The 18,884-nt window shown below is 39.2% G+C and overlaps 1 protein-coding gene across 4 annotated transcripts in view; it reads right to left on the bottom strand.

Annotated features, from left to right (window-relative positions):
* LOC105479640 (HECT and RLD domain containing E3 ubiquitin protein ligase family member 6) overlaps window positions 1-18,884 on the bottom strand; it is a 64,735-nt gene that overhangs the window by 20,761 nt on the left and 25,090 nt on the right. For all 4 annotated transcript variants that reach the window (XM_071092604.1, XM_011737722.2, XM_071092603.1 and 1 more), the window contains exons 9-13: window positions 18,107-18,228; window positions 17,492-17,551; window positions 14,271-14,364; window positions 9,650-9,839; window positions 5,394-5,548 (exon numbers count right to left, since the gene is read on the bottom strand). In XM_071092604.1, coding sequence (XP_070948705.1) covers window positions 5,394-5,548; window positions 9,650-9,839; window positions 14,271-14,364; window positions 17,492-17,551; window positions 18,107-18,228 — 621 coding nt within the window. The remainder of the gene's footprint in view (window positions 1-5,393; window positions 5,549-9,649; window positions 9,840-14,270; window positions 14,365-17,491; window positions 17,552-18,106; window positions 18,229-18,884) is intronic.

Here is an 18,884-nt window from a genome sequence, read left to right on the forward strand (position 1 = left end):
AAACCAGTCTCACTCATAAATATAGATGCAAATATGATAAGCAAAATATCAGCAAATGGAATCTTTGAAATCTATAACACATTATGAGCAAGCTGTGTTACTTCAAGTAAATAAGGTTAAAACAGTTGAAAACCCATCTGTGTATTTTGCCATCATATGCAGAAAAAACATTTAATAAAATTCAATATCCATCCATGATCTAAAAACAAAGCCCTCAGCAAACTAGAAATAGAATGAAGCTTCCTTAACCTTTTAAAAATGTATCTACAAAAATCCCACAGCAAAACATAAAACTGAATGTTAAGGTTTTCCCTTTGAGATCAGAGTAAGATTATAAAACATTATACTGGATGTCCTAGTCAATGAAATAAGTAAAGAGAAATAAATAGGAACAAAACTGTTACTATTTCAAGTTATATGATTCTATACAGAGAAAATCCAAAGGAATCAAGAGATTAGTTTTAATAGGTAAATTTAACAAGATTGTTAAAAACAAGCTTAATGTATAAAAATTACTGCGTTTCTATACATCAATGACAAAGTTAAAAATTTAACTTTTAAGAGGAAAAAGTAAATGAATTTATCATTAAAATAAAAAACATTTGTGCATAAAGACACCATGGTGAAAGTGAAAAAACAACACATGGGAAAATATTAACATTGTATATCTGATAAGGGACTTACAACTATATGTAAAGAACTCTTATAACTCAATAATAAAAAGACTAATTATCTAATTTAAAAATGGACAAAAGACCTCAATAAACATTTCTCAAAATAAGATACAGAAATGGGCAATAAGCATATGAAAAGCTCAACATCGGCCGGGCGCGGTGGCTCAAGCCTGTAATCCCAGCACTTTGGGAGGCCGAGAGGGGCGGATCACGCGGTCAGGAGATCGAGACCATCCTGGCTAACACAGTGAAACCCCGTCTCTACTAAAAAATACAAAAAACTAGCCGGGCGAGGTGGCGGGCGCCTGTAGTCCCAGCTACTCGGGAGGCTGAGGCAGGAGAATGGCGTAGACCCGGGAGGCGGAGCTTGCAGTGAGCTGAGATCCGGCCACTGCACTCCAGCCTGGGCGACAGAGCGAGACTCCGTCTCCAAAAAAAAAAAAAAAAAGAAAAGCTCAACATCATTAGCCATCAAGGAGATACAAGTCAAAATCACAAAGAGATACCATTTCCCACTCACTTGACTATAATCCAAATGACAGATAACAAGTGTTGACAAGAATGTGGAAAAGTGGTCGGGTGCAGTGGCTTATGCCTGTAATCCTAGCACTTTGAAAGACTGAGGTGGGTGGATTACTTGAGGTCGGGAGTTCGGGACCAGTCTGGCCAACATGGTAAAACCCTGTCTCTACAAAAATACAAAAATTAGTGGGGCATGGGGTGTACATGTACACCTGTAATGCCAGCTACTTGGGAGGCTAAGGAAGGAGAATCGCTTGAACCTGGGAGGTGGAGGTGGCAGTGAGCCAAGATTGTGCCACTGCATTCCAGCCTTGGCAACAGAGCAAGAATCTGTCTCAAAAAAAAAAAAAAAAAAGAATGTGGAGAAACTAGAACTGTCATACATTGCTGGTGGTAATACAAAATGGTGCAGCTGCTTTGGAAAACAGTCTGCTGGTTCCTCACAAGATTAAACTAGAGTTGCCACATGACCCAGCAATCCCACTCTTGGGTATATACGGGAAATGAAAACATATGTCTACATAAAAATTTGTACAGACATTTAAATAGTGACATTATTCATAATAGCCAAAGAGTGGAAATAACCCAAATACCCATCAATTGAGGAAGGGATATATAAAATGTAGTATTTCATGCAATGCATTATATTATTCATCAATAAAAAAGAATGAAGTACTCATACATACTCCAACATAGATGAACCTTGAAAACATTATGCTAAGTGAAAAAAGCTAGTTGAAAAAGACTACATAATGTGTGATTCCATTTACATAAAATGTCCAGAATAGGCAAATCTGTAGAGACAGAAAGTAGATTAGTGATTGCCTAGGGTTGGGGTGAGAGTAAGGGGATGGGAGTTGAGGGGGAATGGGGAGTGACTGCTAATGGTATAGGGCTTCATTTTGGGTGATAAAAATGTTGTAAAGTTGATTGTGGTAAAGGTTATACAACTCCATGAATATACTAAAAAGTATTACATTGCCCATTTTATTTATTTATTTATTTTTATTTTTTAAAAAATAGAGACAAGGTCTCACTATGTTGCCCAGGCTGGTCTTGAACTCCGTAGCTCAAGCAATCTTTCCACCCCAGCTTCCCAAAGTGCTGGGATTACAGGCATGACATTGTATATTTTAAATGGGAGAATTATATCTCAATAAAGCTGTTTTAAAAAGATACATAATCACATAAAATATCAAGTACTCATGATATATCTAATAAAAAACCGCAAGGCTTCTACATAGAACACTATAACATATTTTTGTAAGAAACTGAAGAAGAACTAAATAGAGAGCTATGTCATGATCAGACTTAGAAGACTCAATAATGTAAAGTTGTCATTCTGTCTCCAATCACTACCAGGTCAAAGACACAATCAAATGGAATTTGTGGAATTGGAACAAAAAGGTAATTATAAAGTTAATATTTAAGTTCAACAATAATACTGAAGGAGGAGATAAAAGTTGAAACTTACTCTATCACATATCAATATTTATTATAAAGATACAGAAACTTGTACGGTGTTGTACGGGTACAAGGATAGATTAACAGCCAAATGAATACTTGATTTTCAATACAAGGAGTACTAAAAAGCACCAGGGAAAGAGGTGTATTTTATTAAGAAGTAAATTTAACCTAGAAGGAAAACAAAAGTTAGTGTAAGAAACAGTGCCCTAGTCTGACACCCTATATATAGTAAGAGTGAATGAAACCAAAAAAGAAAAATGACGAGAGAGAGAGAGAGAGAGAGAAGAGAGACAGAGAGAGAGAGAGAGAGAGAGGAGAGCGGAGAGGGGAAAGGGGAGGAGAGGGGAGGGTGAGGGAGAGGCAGAGGCAGAGGCAGAGGGAGAGGGAGAGGGAGAGGGGAAGAGAGAGGATTGATGACAATGTTTGGGTCCTAGGATGTACATCTGAAGTTAGCATGACCTAATATTATGCTTTCTGTATCACAACATTAGTAAAACGAATATTGTCTTCCAATTGTCCACAAAACTAGAGACCATTCCAGAACTGAGACCAAATATTATGTTTATTAATTGCAGCTTAAGACAGTAAATTACAGTGTAATGGTCTTAATTACTAATTCATTATTAATTAATAGCTTTTCTTCCTAGGCACAAGAACATCAAAGCATAAATTCTTCCAGTATCAGCAATGACATCACTTAAGAGTCTCTCAGAATCTTAGGCACCACCCCAGGCCTACTGGATCAGAATCTGAATTTTTTAACAAGATCTCAGGTAACTTGCATGCATATTAAAGTTTGAGAAGTGCTGCCCTAGCTGCCTTAGACATTAGTGCTCATTACTCTGATCTACATCTCCGGAATTTAAGAGATCTTCTGTGAATCACTGATCACTGTGGGAATTCAGATACTCATCTGTAACACGCTTATGTCCATCTTTAGATCTAGTCAAGAGTCCGATTTCTATTTATTGGGACTACCACCCAAAGCAGAATGAGGATGATGTAACCAAGCCCAGTGACTTCTAGATACCACTAACTCTAGGTAACTCTACTAAAACAGACTTTGCATTCTTGGTGACCCTGATGTTGACATGGCCATAGAGAATGTGGACACCAAATCCTAATGGCCTCATTTGATATTTCTACAGTGGGATTTAGCAAATATTCTGATATAGACAGACTGAGTTGATATAACAGTATCCATTGGGCCCTTTCTTTGTTCTGGCCATAGTCCTCGGTGGACTTTTCTTCCTTTCTATTTAATTTTTACTAAGTTACAAATAAAACATATATGTTTCATTTATAAATCACATATTTGGGCTGGGCATGGTGGCTCATGTAGGTGGATCACTTGAGGTCAGGAGTTCGAGACAAGCCTGGCCAACATGGTGAAACCCTGTCTCTATTAAAAATACAAAAATTAGCTGGGTGTTGTGGCAGGTGCCTGTAATCCCAGCTATTCGGGAGGCTGAGGCAGGTGAATTGCTTGAACCCTGGAGGGAGAGGTTGCAGTGAGCCAAGATCATACCACTGTACTCCAGCCTGGGCAACAGAGCTATACTCTGTCTCAAAGAAAAAAAAAAAAATCACACATGTGTAGTGTGATAAGTCCCCCACCAAGTTACTTAAGGGTGTTTATCCAGTGCCTCAACCCTGAGGGCCAGGCAATGAGCCAAGGCCATGGTGCCCAGCTGAGGAGCAGGTGTCCCTGAGAACCCAAACATCCTGGAGAGTATCTGAGAACCTGCCAAGATAAACAGTCTCATGGCTCAAACACTGTAGCTCTTTGAGCCAGAAAATTCACTTGAAAGCAGTTTAGAGATGGGAGGCAGCACAGATCTCTAGAGCTGTCCTGTTGCCATCCAGGAGTCTAGGAGTAACCTGTGTGTAAGTCCAAATAGATACACCTACTCATCAAGCTGGGCTTGTCCTAGTCATTTTTTGGTCTTTTGGCTCACTCCTAGTTTCAGGGAGGGTTTTTCTATGTGATTCTGGGTTTTGTTTTTTTTTTTTCTTACAACATACATTGACTAAGTGCATAAAGCTTAAATGTGCAGGTTGGTGAGCTTTTATACACATACTCACTTGGGTAAGTACTGTCCAGGTGAAGACATGGAACATTTCTAGCAGGCCCCAGGATGCTCCCCTATGCTCCTTCCAAGCCAGTTGCCCTTCCCAAGAGGTAACACCATTCTGCTTTCTGTCATTATAGATTAGCTGTGCTTGTTCTTAAAATTCTTATAAAAGAAGACAGTGTAATTTTTGGTGTGTTTTGTGTTCGTCACTATGTTGATGAGATTCATCCATGTTGTTGTATGTTGTTACATGTAGCAGTATCTTCAGTGTACTTTACTTTTGTTTTAAGAAATGTGGTTTTGCTCTGTCACCCAGGCTGGGGTACAGTGGCACAATCATAGCTCATTGCAGCCTCAAATTCCTGGGCTGAAGCCATCCTCCCACCTCAGCTTCCAGAGTAGCTAGAATTACAAGTGCAGTGTATTTTTTCTTAATGAAAGAAGTCCATTACAAAACATCTTAAGTCCTCCTAAAGTTTCTCAACTTTTAAATCCCTAATTGTTTTATGTCAAACATTTCCCTTTTCTACATTCCTTTAAAAAACATTTGACTCCTCATAATTTTTATTTGACTTCTTAGAAGTCCAGTTGGTTGAGACTTAAGGGATTTTGATTAAATAAAACAGTACATACATTCCTTTAGAATAACCCTTACCTTATGCAGTTCTTTCAACATTCCTAGAAGAGCTTTAACATTACAGTGATCCTGTTCGGTTTCAGTCCAATGAAGCAGCTGAGAGATGATGGCTGCTTTAAGCATCTGGATCAGTGGGTTCAGAGAAGATTCTTGCAAAAATGCCCAACACTTCTCTGGGGGTGTAAAATTAGCCATTATAAGTATGCTTTTCCTACTACCCCCCAAATCCCTGTTTCTAGTGGGTTCTTTAATATTGTAATATAATGTAAAATAATATTTTACATTTCTGATGGCATAATTTATAAATATTTTTTAAAGTATATCCTGCACAACAGTTACTGCTCCAGATGTGGAAATTTTTTCCCTTATTAAGTATCATTAGAATGTAAAAAAGCTCAAATTCAAGATTTGAAGAAACTGGTTAATGGCTTACATTTATACTTAATTGATTGACTTCACGATTTTCAAACTGACAATTGTATAGGGTATCGGTAAAGTCTGAAAACATACATAGGTGAATACACAAACACAATGGCATCAAGGACATTTTTAATCGGTAAAAAATGAAAAATATTATCTATGTTTTTAGATTTTATGAACACCTGGTACATGGCCATGTACTTTTTAAAATAGCCAATAATTATATTTTAATATTACTGGATTGCAACATGGATTTGGAATGTGGAAACTTTAAATTCTCAGAACAACTCTCAGAAAACAAATCCATTTGATGTTAAAATACACTATCAAGCAAATGTAATTAAAACAGTATTACCCAGATATATGAAAAGCAAACACATAGAGATTCCATAAGTAGACTCAAATACACACAAAACTTTAACATATAATAAATGTGGCATTGCATATTAGTGGGAATGAAAAAGATTCAATAAATAGGTGGGGAAAACTGGAAACTGATTTAGAAAAAATAATGTTTAATCAAGATAAACTTCATATGGATCAAATATTTAAACATAAAAATGAAATAAAAATTATAGTAGGAGGATGGGAATTATTTTAGTTATAAATTATTTTTGAAGTATGACCCCAAATCCAGAAACCATAGAAGAAAATATTAATATAGTAGGCTATATTAAAATTGTTTAAAATAATTCTGCATAGCAAAAATACCACAAAATAAAAAACATTTTTTAATAGCCTAAATACTTGCAATTCATATTATTGATAAAGGATTAATTGCCTTCATAATTTAAAAGCTCCTAAAATAAAACAGAAAAATACTAACAACCAATGAGAAAAGAGCAAAGAAGGAAGAACAATAGCAAAACCACTCTCACAGAGTTAATGGGAATTATAAGCCAGGCTTTATGCAGAATTATGGTTATTGACAAGGTCAATTGACTGGAGTGTGCTGGTGCACTTCAACCCACTTCCCTGAGCTGATAACTAACCCAGAGTCACACAGCACACTGAGCACCTGCTCTCCCATTGTTCCTACAGATAAAATCTCTGACACTGGACCTTTTTACCCAATAATCATTTAAGGCATTTTTCAGATCCTGAATTCCAGCAGAATGGCTGACATCAACTGGTCTGAAGACCCCCATCGAGGAACCGACTCAGTGCTGGAATGCAGTTTCTTCATCTCCCTATCACTGACTTCACCTCCCACTTCTCAGCCAATCAGTGATCACCACACTTTAGGCCATCACCTGTGTCCAGACCCCTTAAAAACCCTGTCCACAAACCTCTTGATAAGGCATATTTGAGGTTTCCTCTTATCTCCTCATTTGGTTGCCCTACAAGAATTAAACTCTTTCTCTGCAACAACTCCTACTGTTTCAGTGTATTGTTCTATTACTGTGCAACAGGAAATCAAACCTGATTGTCCTATAATAAGAGTTCACAGAATATGATATACAAAGTGATCTGTGATATACAAAAAAACAGCACAACCTCACTCTTAATAAGAAAAATTCAACTTAAAATTAAAAGGTTTTTTTTCCTCAGAATGGCAAAGATCAAAGTTTGATAACATGGTTGGAAAGTATGTGGACCGATATTCTCATATTCATTGATGAAATGTAAATTGATACATCCTTTGTCAGTGCTGACAGGTTTCCCAACTCTAGAGGTGCAATTTATACAGACATCAGTGTGAATGACAACCACTTCAAGTTGAGTGACATGATGACCCTGACTCTGTGGAGGGTCATTTGACAAAATATCTCAAAATAAAAATATACATACAATTTGACTCAGTGATTTTGCTTTCTGGAATTATTCCTGCATGAGTGAATTTATATATGTACAGTGAAATGGTTCACAATAGAACATTCTTCAGCCATTAAATAGAATGAGGCAGTTCTATAGATTCTCTAATGGAATAATCTCCATGATATCCTGTTTAGTGGGAAAAAGCACGTTGTGGAAGAGGAACTTTAATAGTTTGCTACCATTAAAAACAGAAATAATACATTTGTATGTTTCTATGTATACAATATCTTTCAAAGGTTATACAAGAAACTAGAACCTGTAGCCACTTCTGGGAGGGGAACTGGGTGGCTTACCTTTCATTGTACATATCCTCTGTACCTTTTTATTTTTCTTTGAGATAGGGTCTTGCTCTGTCACCCAGGCTGGAGTGCAGTGGTATGCTGATAGCTTACTGTAGCTGTCAGAGGCATTTGAACCAGAGCAACTCCATCCTGAATAGGGGCTGGGTAAAATAAGGCTGAGACCTACTGGGCTACATTCCTAGACAGTTAGGCATTCTAGATGACAGAATGAGATCAGAGGTCAGCACAAGATACAGGTCATAAAGACCTTGATGATAAAACAGCTTGCAGTACAGAAGCCGGCTAGAATCCACCAAAACCAAGATGGCAACGAGAGTGACCTCTGGTCGTCCTCACTGCTATACTTTCACCAGCACCATGACAGTTTACAAATGCCATGGCAATGTCAGGAAGTTACCCTATATGATCTGAAAAGGGGAGGTATGAATAATCCACCCCTTGTTCAGCATGTAATCAAGAAATAACCATAAAAATGGGCAACCAGCAGCCCGCGGGGCTGCTCTGCCTATGGAGTAGCCATTCTTTTATTCTACTTTCGTAATAAATTTACTTTCACTTTACTCTATAGATGCTCCCTGAATTATTTCTTGTGTGAGATCTAAGAACCCTTGTTTGGGGTCTGGATTGGGACCCCTTTCCAGTAATAACAGCCTTAAACTCCTGGGCTCAAGTGATCCTCCCGCCTCAGCCTCCAAGTGGCTGGGACCACAGGTGTGTGCCACCATGCATGACTGATGTAAACAAAAAAATTTGGTAGAGACGGGGTCTCACTATGTTGCCCAGGCTGTCCTCAACCTCCTGGGCTCAAAAGATCCTCTCACCTTGGTCTCCCAAAATGCTAGGATTAAGGTGTAAGCCACAATGCCTGGCCCTCTGTACCTCTTAAGTGAAGGAGCCCAGGGAAATTTGCCCCAAAATATGGCACCCTGGTATGCTGATTATTTTAAGTTAAAGGCCCCTGAAGGTCAGCAGATGCTGGAAGAGGCTTTTCTCTGACACTCCCTTACCTACCTTAAGACAACCCACTACAGAGGAGAGAATTGCCTTTCATGCCATCTCTGAAATTTCATTATCTGTCACAGAGAAGATGACTGAGGAATGTAACCACACCTAGATGTACTTCTTCAAAAGATAATGCCTGCCTCTCAGGCTCACTCCAATTCCAAGGAGAATCATTTACAAGTTAATTTCTGTTTCCTGGGTCCACTCATTCTCCCAAATAGTGATTTACTACTTCTCAGAAGAATTGTCTACATTCCCTACCTCCCCTCTCCTCTATGTAGAAGGGTATATAAACATTTGTACCCCCATTGGGTTATTGGGTAATCACTGAACTTTCAATATTCGCTAAAAACTATAAAAGGACATAACACAGTACTGAATAAAGTAAATAATAACACAAAGTTTTTGTTTTTCATCATCTCTGGTCAAAATGTCTAAAGTCTCAAAATAACATGCGCAAAAAATTTTAAAGTATGGATTTATCTGGATTGAATACTTTATAGCTACCAAACTCTGATGTCAAAGCCACATCCAAGTCTAAAAACTACACCTGCTTTGTATGATAAAACTAATAGTTATAATAGCTTTAGATTATTAATCTTTTCAATAATTCACACGCCATGTTCTCAAATACTTGTCTATTTTGAAATCTTCTATCCAAAATTTGTTACAATATCTACTTCAGAAAGTAACTCTATATTGAGAGTACAGATAAAGTGACATAAAACTTACTTAGGACTTGTAAAGATTGTTTACTCATTTCACACACAGCCTTTGCAAATGGAACCACCAGGTTCTTCCAGTTCTTAGAATCATGCATCACAGGACATTCTGGGAGCAGGAGGAAAACTGATAAAGCTTCTTGGTGTGGAGAACGGCATGGAAGAGCTCTGAGCAGATCATCCTCGAGACATGTAGTTATCTGTGGTCGAAATAGGATCAGGGAACAGACCCAGGATATATTAGATACAGAGGATTGTGAGAAGCAAGCTATTAAATTAAGGGTCTCACTCCACCATGTTCCAATTAGAATAATCACTTAGCCATTCTGAAACCTATTGATGAGATTCCATCACTCCTTCCATCCCAAATGCCCGATATAGTACATGAGAGCCATCCTCCTCATTTTATATCAGGCTCCCTGAAGAAAATAAAGTGAAATCCCATGAGCATGGATATACTGAGTGAATTATGGATTCAAAACGAGTACAAAGTCCTTCAAAAGCAATGTAGTATGCAGGTCACACTAGTATTCCTCCTTCTAGAAGGAAGAGCTGTCCCCGCCCCCTCACACAATATCCATTTCTTTCTTTCTTTCTGTTTTTTCATATATCAGTAGAAAAATGTGCAGTGAAAAATAGCTCTAAATTTTTATAATATTTATTTCATCCAGAGGTGAAGTTTTACCTGAGTGTAATGGCTTAATCATAGCTCACTGCAGCCTCAATCTCCTGGGTTCAGGCAATCCTCCCACCTCAGACTCCTGAGTGGAATGCACTGCCACAGCCAGCTCATTTTAGAAAATTACTTGTAGAGATGGAGTCTCACTATGTTGCCCCGGCCAGTTTCAAACTCTTGGGCTCAGGTGATACTCCCACCTTGGCCTCCCAAAGTGCTAGGATTACAGGCATGAGCCAATGTACCTGGCCCAGAAGTAAACTTTTAAAATAGGACGTATATAAAAATATATTAGTGGGAATAAACTTGTATGGTATCCTTTATATCTGTTTGAACATTCATTGAGTACTTAACAATGTGTCAGGCGATCTCATGTAAATCATTTTACTTAATCTTACTGATAATCCTGTAAGGTAATTTTTGCTTTATTGGTTTTTTACCTTGATTTTACAGATGAGCAAGGAGAGACTCAGAGGAAGTTAGAGGAAAGAGGTTACTCGATTAGAAAATGACCATGGCACTACCATAGTAGTAAAATCTACCATGGCAGAGAAAATGCCATATGTTCACCTTGCCAGTCATTTTTCTTTTTCCTCCTGGGTTTATAGGAAGATGGCAGCCCCTGGCTCCTCTTCAGTTAGGCAGGGCCATGTGACTGAGTCCTAGCTCACCAATGTGGGAGATAGTGATTTGTGACACATTAAGGCCAGGCCACTGAAATCTCTCATGGGAACTTCCCTACTCACTTCCCTCATCTGCTAGCCAAACCAAAAGACTGAGTGGAGGATTTTACAGCCCCAGGGCCTAGAGATGCTGGAAAGAAGCCTGAGTCAGCCCTGAATGAACCTGTGCAAAGATGCCTCTGACCTCCAACCCTCGTTGGACTAGGATGTTGGAAAATATTTTGTTGTATTAAGCCACTGAAATGTCCAAGTTGTTTGTTATAGCAGCTAGCCATATTTCCTCTACCTGAGAGATCTATGTTCTGTAATTACAGTGTTTGCCTCTCATGTCATAAGGGTAAATAAGTGATATATGCAACAATAAACTGTGATGTACTATATATTGTTTTTATTACATTAAAATTCTTAAAATTTGCTTTTTCACATGTCCAGCGGAATATGATTTCTGTGGAATGCCAGTAGGTGTTATGCTAGAAAATAGCATCGCAATGCAAATAACTCCAAGAAAAATAGGGTCAAAAGAGATTTCTTTTAGTGTATGACATCACAGAATCTTTGATTTCCTAATGTGCATATCGTGACTCCATAATAGTAGAGAGTGTTCCCAAAGTTTTTTCATTAAGAACCCTCTTTATGGGTTTTTTTAATGAAACTAATGTCCCTGGGAACTCGCATGGGGAACAGCACCCCAAATTATCTCCCATATCACCTAAAAACTTCGTTTAAAAATATACTTCATATTTGCTATTATCACTTCATCTTGAAAATGAAAATAGTATATCTACTACACATCAAGGAACACTTCCCCCCTTTCCCTTCCAAGTATAAGGACCCACTCAGACCCATCAAAATGGTGTAAAGATTATTTTACTAACTGAAGACATTTGAGACGCCTTTTTGGAGCTTCTTTTATCTAACTAATGCAGAACTCTTCTAGAATGAAGCTCTGTACATCCCCCACTGAGGAGATACACTGCTAAAAAGGAGACCAATCATTCAGACCCTTGCATGTGGAGGAGAAATTGCATAAACAAACATTCTCACAAACTGTCATACCTTCCATCTGTCTCCATAAAATCCCATTTGTTCTTCCCATAGGAGCTCTTTCTCCCTTCTCCCTTTCATCCACTAAGTTGCTTCATAAATTCTTATCCCAAGCTGTTCAGGGAGCCTCTTCATCTGAATGCTCCACATGCAAGCATACAAAACTTGTATTTTTCCTCCTGTGCTATAGGCTAAATGCGTTCCCCAAAATTCATATGTTAAAATCCTAACCCCCAATATGACAGTAGTAAGAGGTGGGGCCTTTGGTAGGTAATTAGGTCACAAGATTGGAGCTCTCATGAATGGGATTAGTGCCCTTAAAAAGAGACCCCAGAGAGATTCCTTGCCCTTTTTGCTGTGAAAGGAAAATAAATCTTGGGGTCTCAAAATCACCAAGCTAAAGGGAAAAGTCAAGCTGGGAACTGCTTAGTGCAAACCTGCCTCCCATTCTATTCAAAGTCACCCTTCTGTTCACTGAGATAGATGCATATCTGATGCCTTTTTTGGAGAGGCTAATCAGAAACTCAAAAGCATGCAACCGTTTTTCTCCTATCTACCTAAGACCTGGAAGGCCCCTCCCTGCTTTGAGTTGTCCTGCTTTTCCAGACCAAACCAATGTTCATCTTATATATGTGGATTGATGTGTCGTGTCTCCTGAAAATGTATAAAACCAAACTGTGCTCTGACCACCTTGGGCACATGTTGTCAGGACCTCCTGAGGTTGTGTCACGGGTGTGTGTCCTCAACCTTGGCAAAATAAACTTTCTAAATTAACTGAGGCCTGTCTTAGATATTCGGGGTTCATGCTGCCATGTGAGGACACTGAAAATATGGTCATCTATGAACCAAGAAGTGGGCCCCCACCAGACACCAAACCTGATGGTGCCTTGATCTTGGACTTCCCAGCCTCCAGAACTGTGAGAAATAAATGTCTGTTGTTTAAGTTACAGCATCCTGAGCACTAAGAAATTCTGTTATTAGTTTTCAGTGACCCCTTCCACCAATTCAAACCTGAGTCAGTAGAGGAAAAGAAAGTTTTCTTCTCAATACAACCCAGAATCACACAATATTAAACTGGAATAGATTTTAAAGATGAATTCAACAGGTAAAGAAAATGTGATCCAAAGAGAAGGGATGAAGTAGTAACAGAGATTCATTTCGAATAGATGTGAGTTTCATCTCAGAATAGAGGAGCAGCTTTTTAGTTTATCAGTCCAGGATAAAGTTATCCTGCTTCCCAAACCAATACTCTTTTCCTGTATCGTGCTAGAGATTATCTACCTCTCAAGCATTGCTCTGATTATATTGAAAATAAAAATATTGCATATATTGTACATTTAAGGATTCAATAAGAAAATAAATGTCAGCACCTAATAAAATACCTGGAATACAGTAATTTCATAATGAGCACTAGCCCCCTCTTCCAGCCCCAATCATAAACCCACCTTTGCAAAAGTATGACAGTAAGAGAAATCTGACATGGTTGACTCTATCTTGCTTCCAGCCTCACAGGTTGGCTGTCTTTTCTCATTCTTGGGCATGAGCCAAGCTAACTTTGGGAGAAATTTAGTTTATAGTTTAAATGATAATAGTCTGTCCCAAAAACTGAATTGTTTTTGTAAAACTAACGAAAGTCCGCCAAGTTAGGAGGATGAGAGGGGCTTGAATTCTAAATAATTATCAGCCATTAATCTAGAGGTCATAAGATTTGCAACTTCCTCAATTACTCTTGCAAATACCATCATTATTGTAGAACCTAAGATTGGCCTTTTGAGATGTCTTTTCAGGTTTTTGCATTTCTGACAACTGGATGGTCCCACCTGAACCCACCAGCCAGTCCTGTGCCCCCACCCAGGAACTGACCCAACACAAGAGGACAGTTTCTATTCCCTATGATTTCATCTCTTACTCAGCCAGTCAGCATGCCCCCTACCCTAGCCCCCTGCCCACCAAACTATCTTTGAAAAGCCCCTAAGCTATAACTCTGAGCCTTCAGGGAGATTGATTTGAGTAATAATTCTATCTCCTACATGGCATGGCCAGCCTCATGTCAATTAAACTCTTTCTTTACTACAATGTCATAGTCTCATTGAGTCAATTTTTGTTTCTGCAGTGGGCAGGAAGAACCCTTCGGGCAATTACAGTCACAGTCCCCTCTCATCCAGCTTCCAACAAAAATAAACTGCAATCATATTTGTTCTATATCTAAAGTAAGTATTGGCTATTACCATGGAAGAAATCCATTCCTTTTTTGTTAACTTCTTGAAGGTATCTCTTGCCATTTCTAAGTCCACATCAATGGACGTCGTTTCTCCAGTTCCTCTTTGGATACAAGAAATGCAAGAAACCACATAAACATAGGGAAAGGGATATTTCTAAAGTTCATATGTCATTTATTGTTTTATTTTATTACATATAAGATACAAACCTTTTCTCAAAGCTTGCCTTTCAAAATAATCAACTTACTTGACATAAAAAATGTATAGTTTATGTTCTCCTTGTTAAAAGACAGTAGATAACAACTTAGTATCTCTATAGTGGCTACATCAAGTTTGGGCTGCCATATTAATAAAATTTTATGTGCTGAATCTGACAACGGAAACCATCTGCCCCCACACTCAGTTTGCACACTAAGAACTAGAACTACCTGCCCCCCACACTCCTTACCATTCATAGTTACAGAACTTTGCAATTCCACTGTTTTTATTAGCATGACTTTACTTTTCCAGGAAACTTTTGCCTAGACAAATGGCAATTGTTCATCATGGGAACTTCAAAATCCTTACCTTGCTGTTTCCACACATCCTGGATTGTTGTTCATTTTCCCAGTCCAAATCAAACCTCCAGCCTTCCCTCTCACATTGAAAGACTTCCTTAAACCAGACTCCCAATTCTCAATAAATTCTGACCTGGTCTTTTCTCTCAGAAACACTACTGAAGTTTTGTCCAGGTGTGCTGTTCTCTCTGGCCTGTCTTATCAACAAGTTGTTTTAGTGATATTTGAGAGGCCAGCATTCAATAAGCTTAATAATTTTTAAATAATGCATTATCAAATATTGTATGCCAGCTGCAGTGGGTCATGCCTGTAATTCCAACACTTTGGGAGGCCAAAGTGGGAGGATTACTTGAAGCCAGGAGTTCAAGAGACCAGCCTGGGCAGCATAGAAGAGACCTTGTCTCTACAAAAAAATAAAAAAATAAAAATTAGCCAGGCACGGTGGTGCACACCTGTAGTCTCAGCTACTCCGGAGGCTGAGGTGGGAGGATAGCTCAAGCCCAGGAGTTCAAGGCTACAGTGAGCTATGATCAAACTACTGCATTACAGCATGGGCAACAGTACAAGACCCCATCTCTAAACATTAAACAAAACAAAACAAACAAAAACGCCAGGCATAGTGGCTCAGGCCTGTAATCCCAGCACTTTGGGAGGCTGAGGTGGGTGGATCACTTGAGGTCAGTAGTTCGAGATCAGCCTGGCCCAACATGGTGAAACCCCGTCTCTACAAAAACTACAAAAAAATTAGCTGGGCATGGTGGTGCATGCCTGTAATCCCAGCAACTCAGGAGGCTAAGGCGGAAGAATCACATGAACCCAGGAGGCGGAGGCTGCAGTGAGCAGAGATCACGCCACTGCACTCAAGCCTGGGTGACAGAGTGAGACTCTGTCTCAAAAATATAAATAAAAATAATAAAAATTTTAAAAAGAGGCTGGGTGTGGTGACTCATGCCAGTAATCCCAGCACTTTGGGAGGCCGAGGTGGGTAGATCACTTGAGGTCAGGAGTTCGAGACCAACCTAGTCAACATGGTGAAACCCGATCTCTACCAAAAAATATAAAAAATTAGCTGGCTGTGGTGGCGCACACCTGTAATCCCAGCTATTTGGGAGGCTGAGGCAGGAGAATAGCTTGAACTCGGGAGGTGGAGGTTGCAGTGAGCCGAGCTGTACCACTGCACTCTGGCCTGGGTGATAGAGTGAGACTTTGTCTCTAAATAAATAAATAAATAATAAAAAAGAAAGAAATATTTTCTCCTTGCTAGATTAACTGATTGATAGTAATATTAGGGCTAAAATATTTATGCAAGTACTAAAACAAAGCATTATAAATTTCCCCCTTAAAATATATTCTCTTTTGTAGCCTTTGACATCTTAGGAGTTCCTCACTTCTGGGAAGTGAGCATAGATACTTTTTCACATTCGGAAGAAAATAATTTTCACGTAGAAAAGATTTCCCCACATGCAGTAAGAATTAGCCTGAGGTGAAATTATTAGTATCCAACAGTTCCTCTAGTCCCACAAGCTGACTGAGAATGCAGCTGGGTTAAGAACTATTGGGACTGCCGGCCGGGCGCGGTGGCTCAAGCCTGTAATCCCAGCACTTTCGGAGGCGGGCGGATCACAAGGTCAGGAAATCGAGACCACAGTGAAACCCCGTCTCTACTAAAAATACAAAAAATTAGCCGGGCGCGGTGGCGGGCGCCTGTAGTCCCAGCTACTCAGGAGGCTGAGGCAGGGGAATGGCGGGAACCCGGGAGGCGGAGCTTGCAGTGAGCCGAGATCGCGCCACTGCACTCCAGCCTGGGCAACAGCGTGAGACTCCGTCTCAAAAAAAAAAAAAAAAAAGAACTATTGGGACTGCCAAGGGAGTTGTACAAGGGCAAGTAATAGCAACAAGGGTTAAGTGAGTACCACCTAGTGGCCAGGAGTGGGTACAAGATGTGTATCACCATATTTTGAACCAGTGAGCAAACTTAAGGCCGCGTTAACGAGAGAGGACCAAGCAAAGGAGAACCCATATGAGTTACACTAGCTGCAGACAGATCAGCAAGGCATCAATCTCCAAAGAGGCAGAGGGCAGCCTAAGACCCTTTACACTGCTATTTCTCCTTCTCTTCCCTTTTACACCCAGGTGCCATATTGGAGAGCTTGGAGGAAGGAGCAGAAATAGAAGACTCAAATATTGAGCATTACAGGAATTATTTCAACTAGTGGATCAGACCAAATGTTAAACCAAATAGGAGTGAAATCAGATTTTCTTCTGTAGCAGTGAGTTAAAGACAACATAAATAAGATCTATTTTTTAATTGATCGTACACAGTAAAAATGGTAAAGTGTACTTACTCTTGGCTTCTAAGTACTAAAGCAATGTGAGATTTAGTCAATCCCTTATATATACAAAGATCCTGAAAAAACACCATTCCTTCTAGTCAGACAACAGAGTAAAGTGGTATGAAGGAAGTAAACAATATTAATTAGGAATTATAACTTACGGTGGTCTAACAGAAAATTACTTTATAAAATGAAAGAATTCTATAACAACCTACAGAGTTCTCTGTGTTGGACTTTGTGAGCAAGAATAACGAAATTTGCAAATTAAACCTACTTGAAACATTTCATTTTAAATATTTTCCAGTGTTTTAAATGAAGGTAACTCTTATGTAAGTATTACCTTTTCTTTAAAAAACTCGCCGTCAGACAAGCAGGAGATGAAAATATCATTCTAATTTCACTGTAAAAGGAATAACAAGGCGTAAGTCACAACATACCATAAAGCATGCCTTTTAAAAATCTTATTATGTCTGAATAAGTAAATGATGACGTGGAATCATTGTTACTGAAAATAACTACTCTCTTAAGAGTCTCCCAAATCCTGGGTATACTTTGTTCATATTATTTCTAAATCTCACCAAAACCTTTTATAGTTGATTTGTTCAAGTCATGTAGGTTTAACTAAAACCTATCCCTGTGAAGACCAAAACTCATAAAACTCCAAAGGGTAAACTATGAAGATACGAAAACAGTCCACCTTATTGACGGCTTTGTGAGCTTTTTTGATTCACTCCTGCAACTCCCTCACCTAGTAAGGCACCTGGGATATCACATGTCCTCCATATATCTACAAATGAGTACACTGATGACCTAGTCACACTTAGAGGCTGTAGAAGAGAATCACGGTCAAAATACAAATACCTTCACAACAAAACCAAAACCTCTATCTTAGGATAAAATTACCAAAGCCTCAGAACCAGATAAAAGTGGCTTATAACTTATCAGACAGAGCCACCTTTTAGCCACGTCACATTCAGTACTTCTTCTTTTCACTGCTATCCATTTTTCTGCCATGGACTGGCTAATTCGGCTTATTTCTGGCAGGGTTTTCCCGGGAGCACTTGTGGAACTAGTATCCTTCAGGGAAGGAAAAAACAAGAATGATCAGGAACACACACACATTCAGTAGTAAATTATACAGTAAATCATCTGGCATGGGTGGTAAATAGGCCCTGCCGTCTTCGGTGGTAGCATTTGGTGGGAGGAGCTTTGGCATCAGACCAGTAGGGCTATTCCACCTCCGAGCCTGGGCCACTTTGCTTGGTTTGAGCCTTAGTTTCATCATAAAAAAAAAAAGAACATAGGGCTTCAAATAGATACTTGTAAATCAATATTCATTGCAGCATTATTCACAATAGCCAAAAGATGGAAACAACTCATGTCCATCAACAGATGAATAGATTTTTAAATATATACATAAAAATGAATATTATTCAACCTTAAAGGAATGAAATTCTGGCCGAGCACAGTGGCTCGCACCTGCAATCCCAGCACTTTGGGAGGCTGAGGCGGGCGGATCACCTGAGGTCAGGAGTTTGAGACCAGCCCAGTCAACATGGTGAAACCTTGTCTCTACTAAAAATACAAAAAATTAGCCAGGCGTGGCGGTGGTCACCTGTAATCCCAGCTACTCAGGAGGCGGAGGCAGGACGCTTGAGCCTGGGAGGTGGAGGTTGCAGTGAGATGAGATCATGCCATTGCACTCCAGCCTGGGCAACAAGAGTGAAGCTCTA

The sequence above is a fragment of the Macaca nemestrina genome, chromosome 3 (genome assembly GCF_043159975.1).
Source record: "Macaca nemestrina isolate mMacNem1 chromosome 3, mMacNem.hap1, whole genome shotgun sequence".
Taxonomy (NCBI): domain Eukaryota; kingdom Metazoa; phylum Chordata; class Mammalia; order Primates; family Cercopithecidae; genus Macaca; species Macaca nemestrina.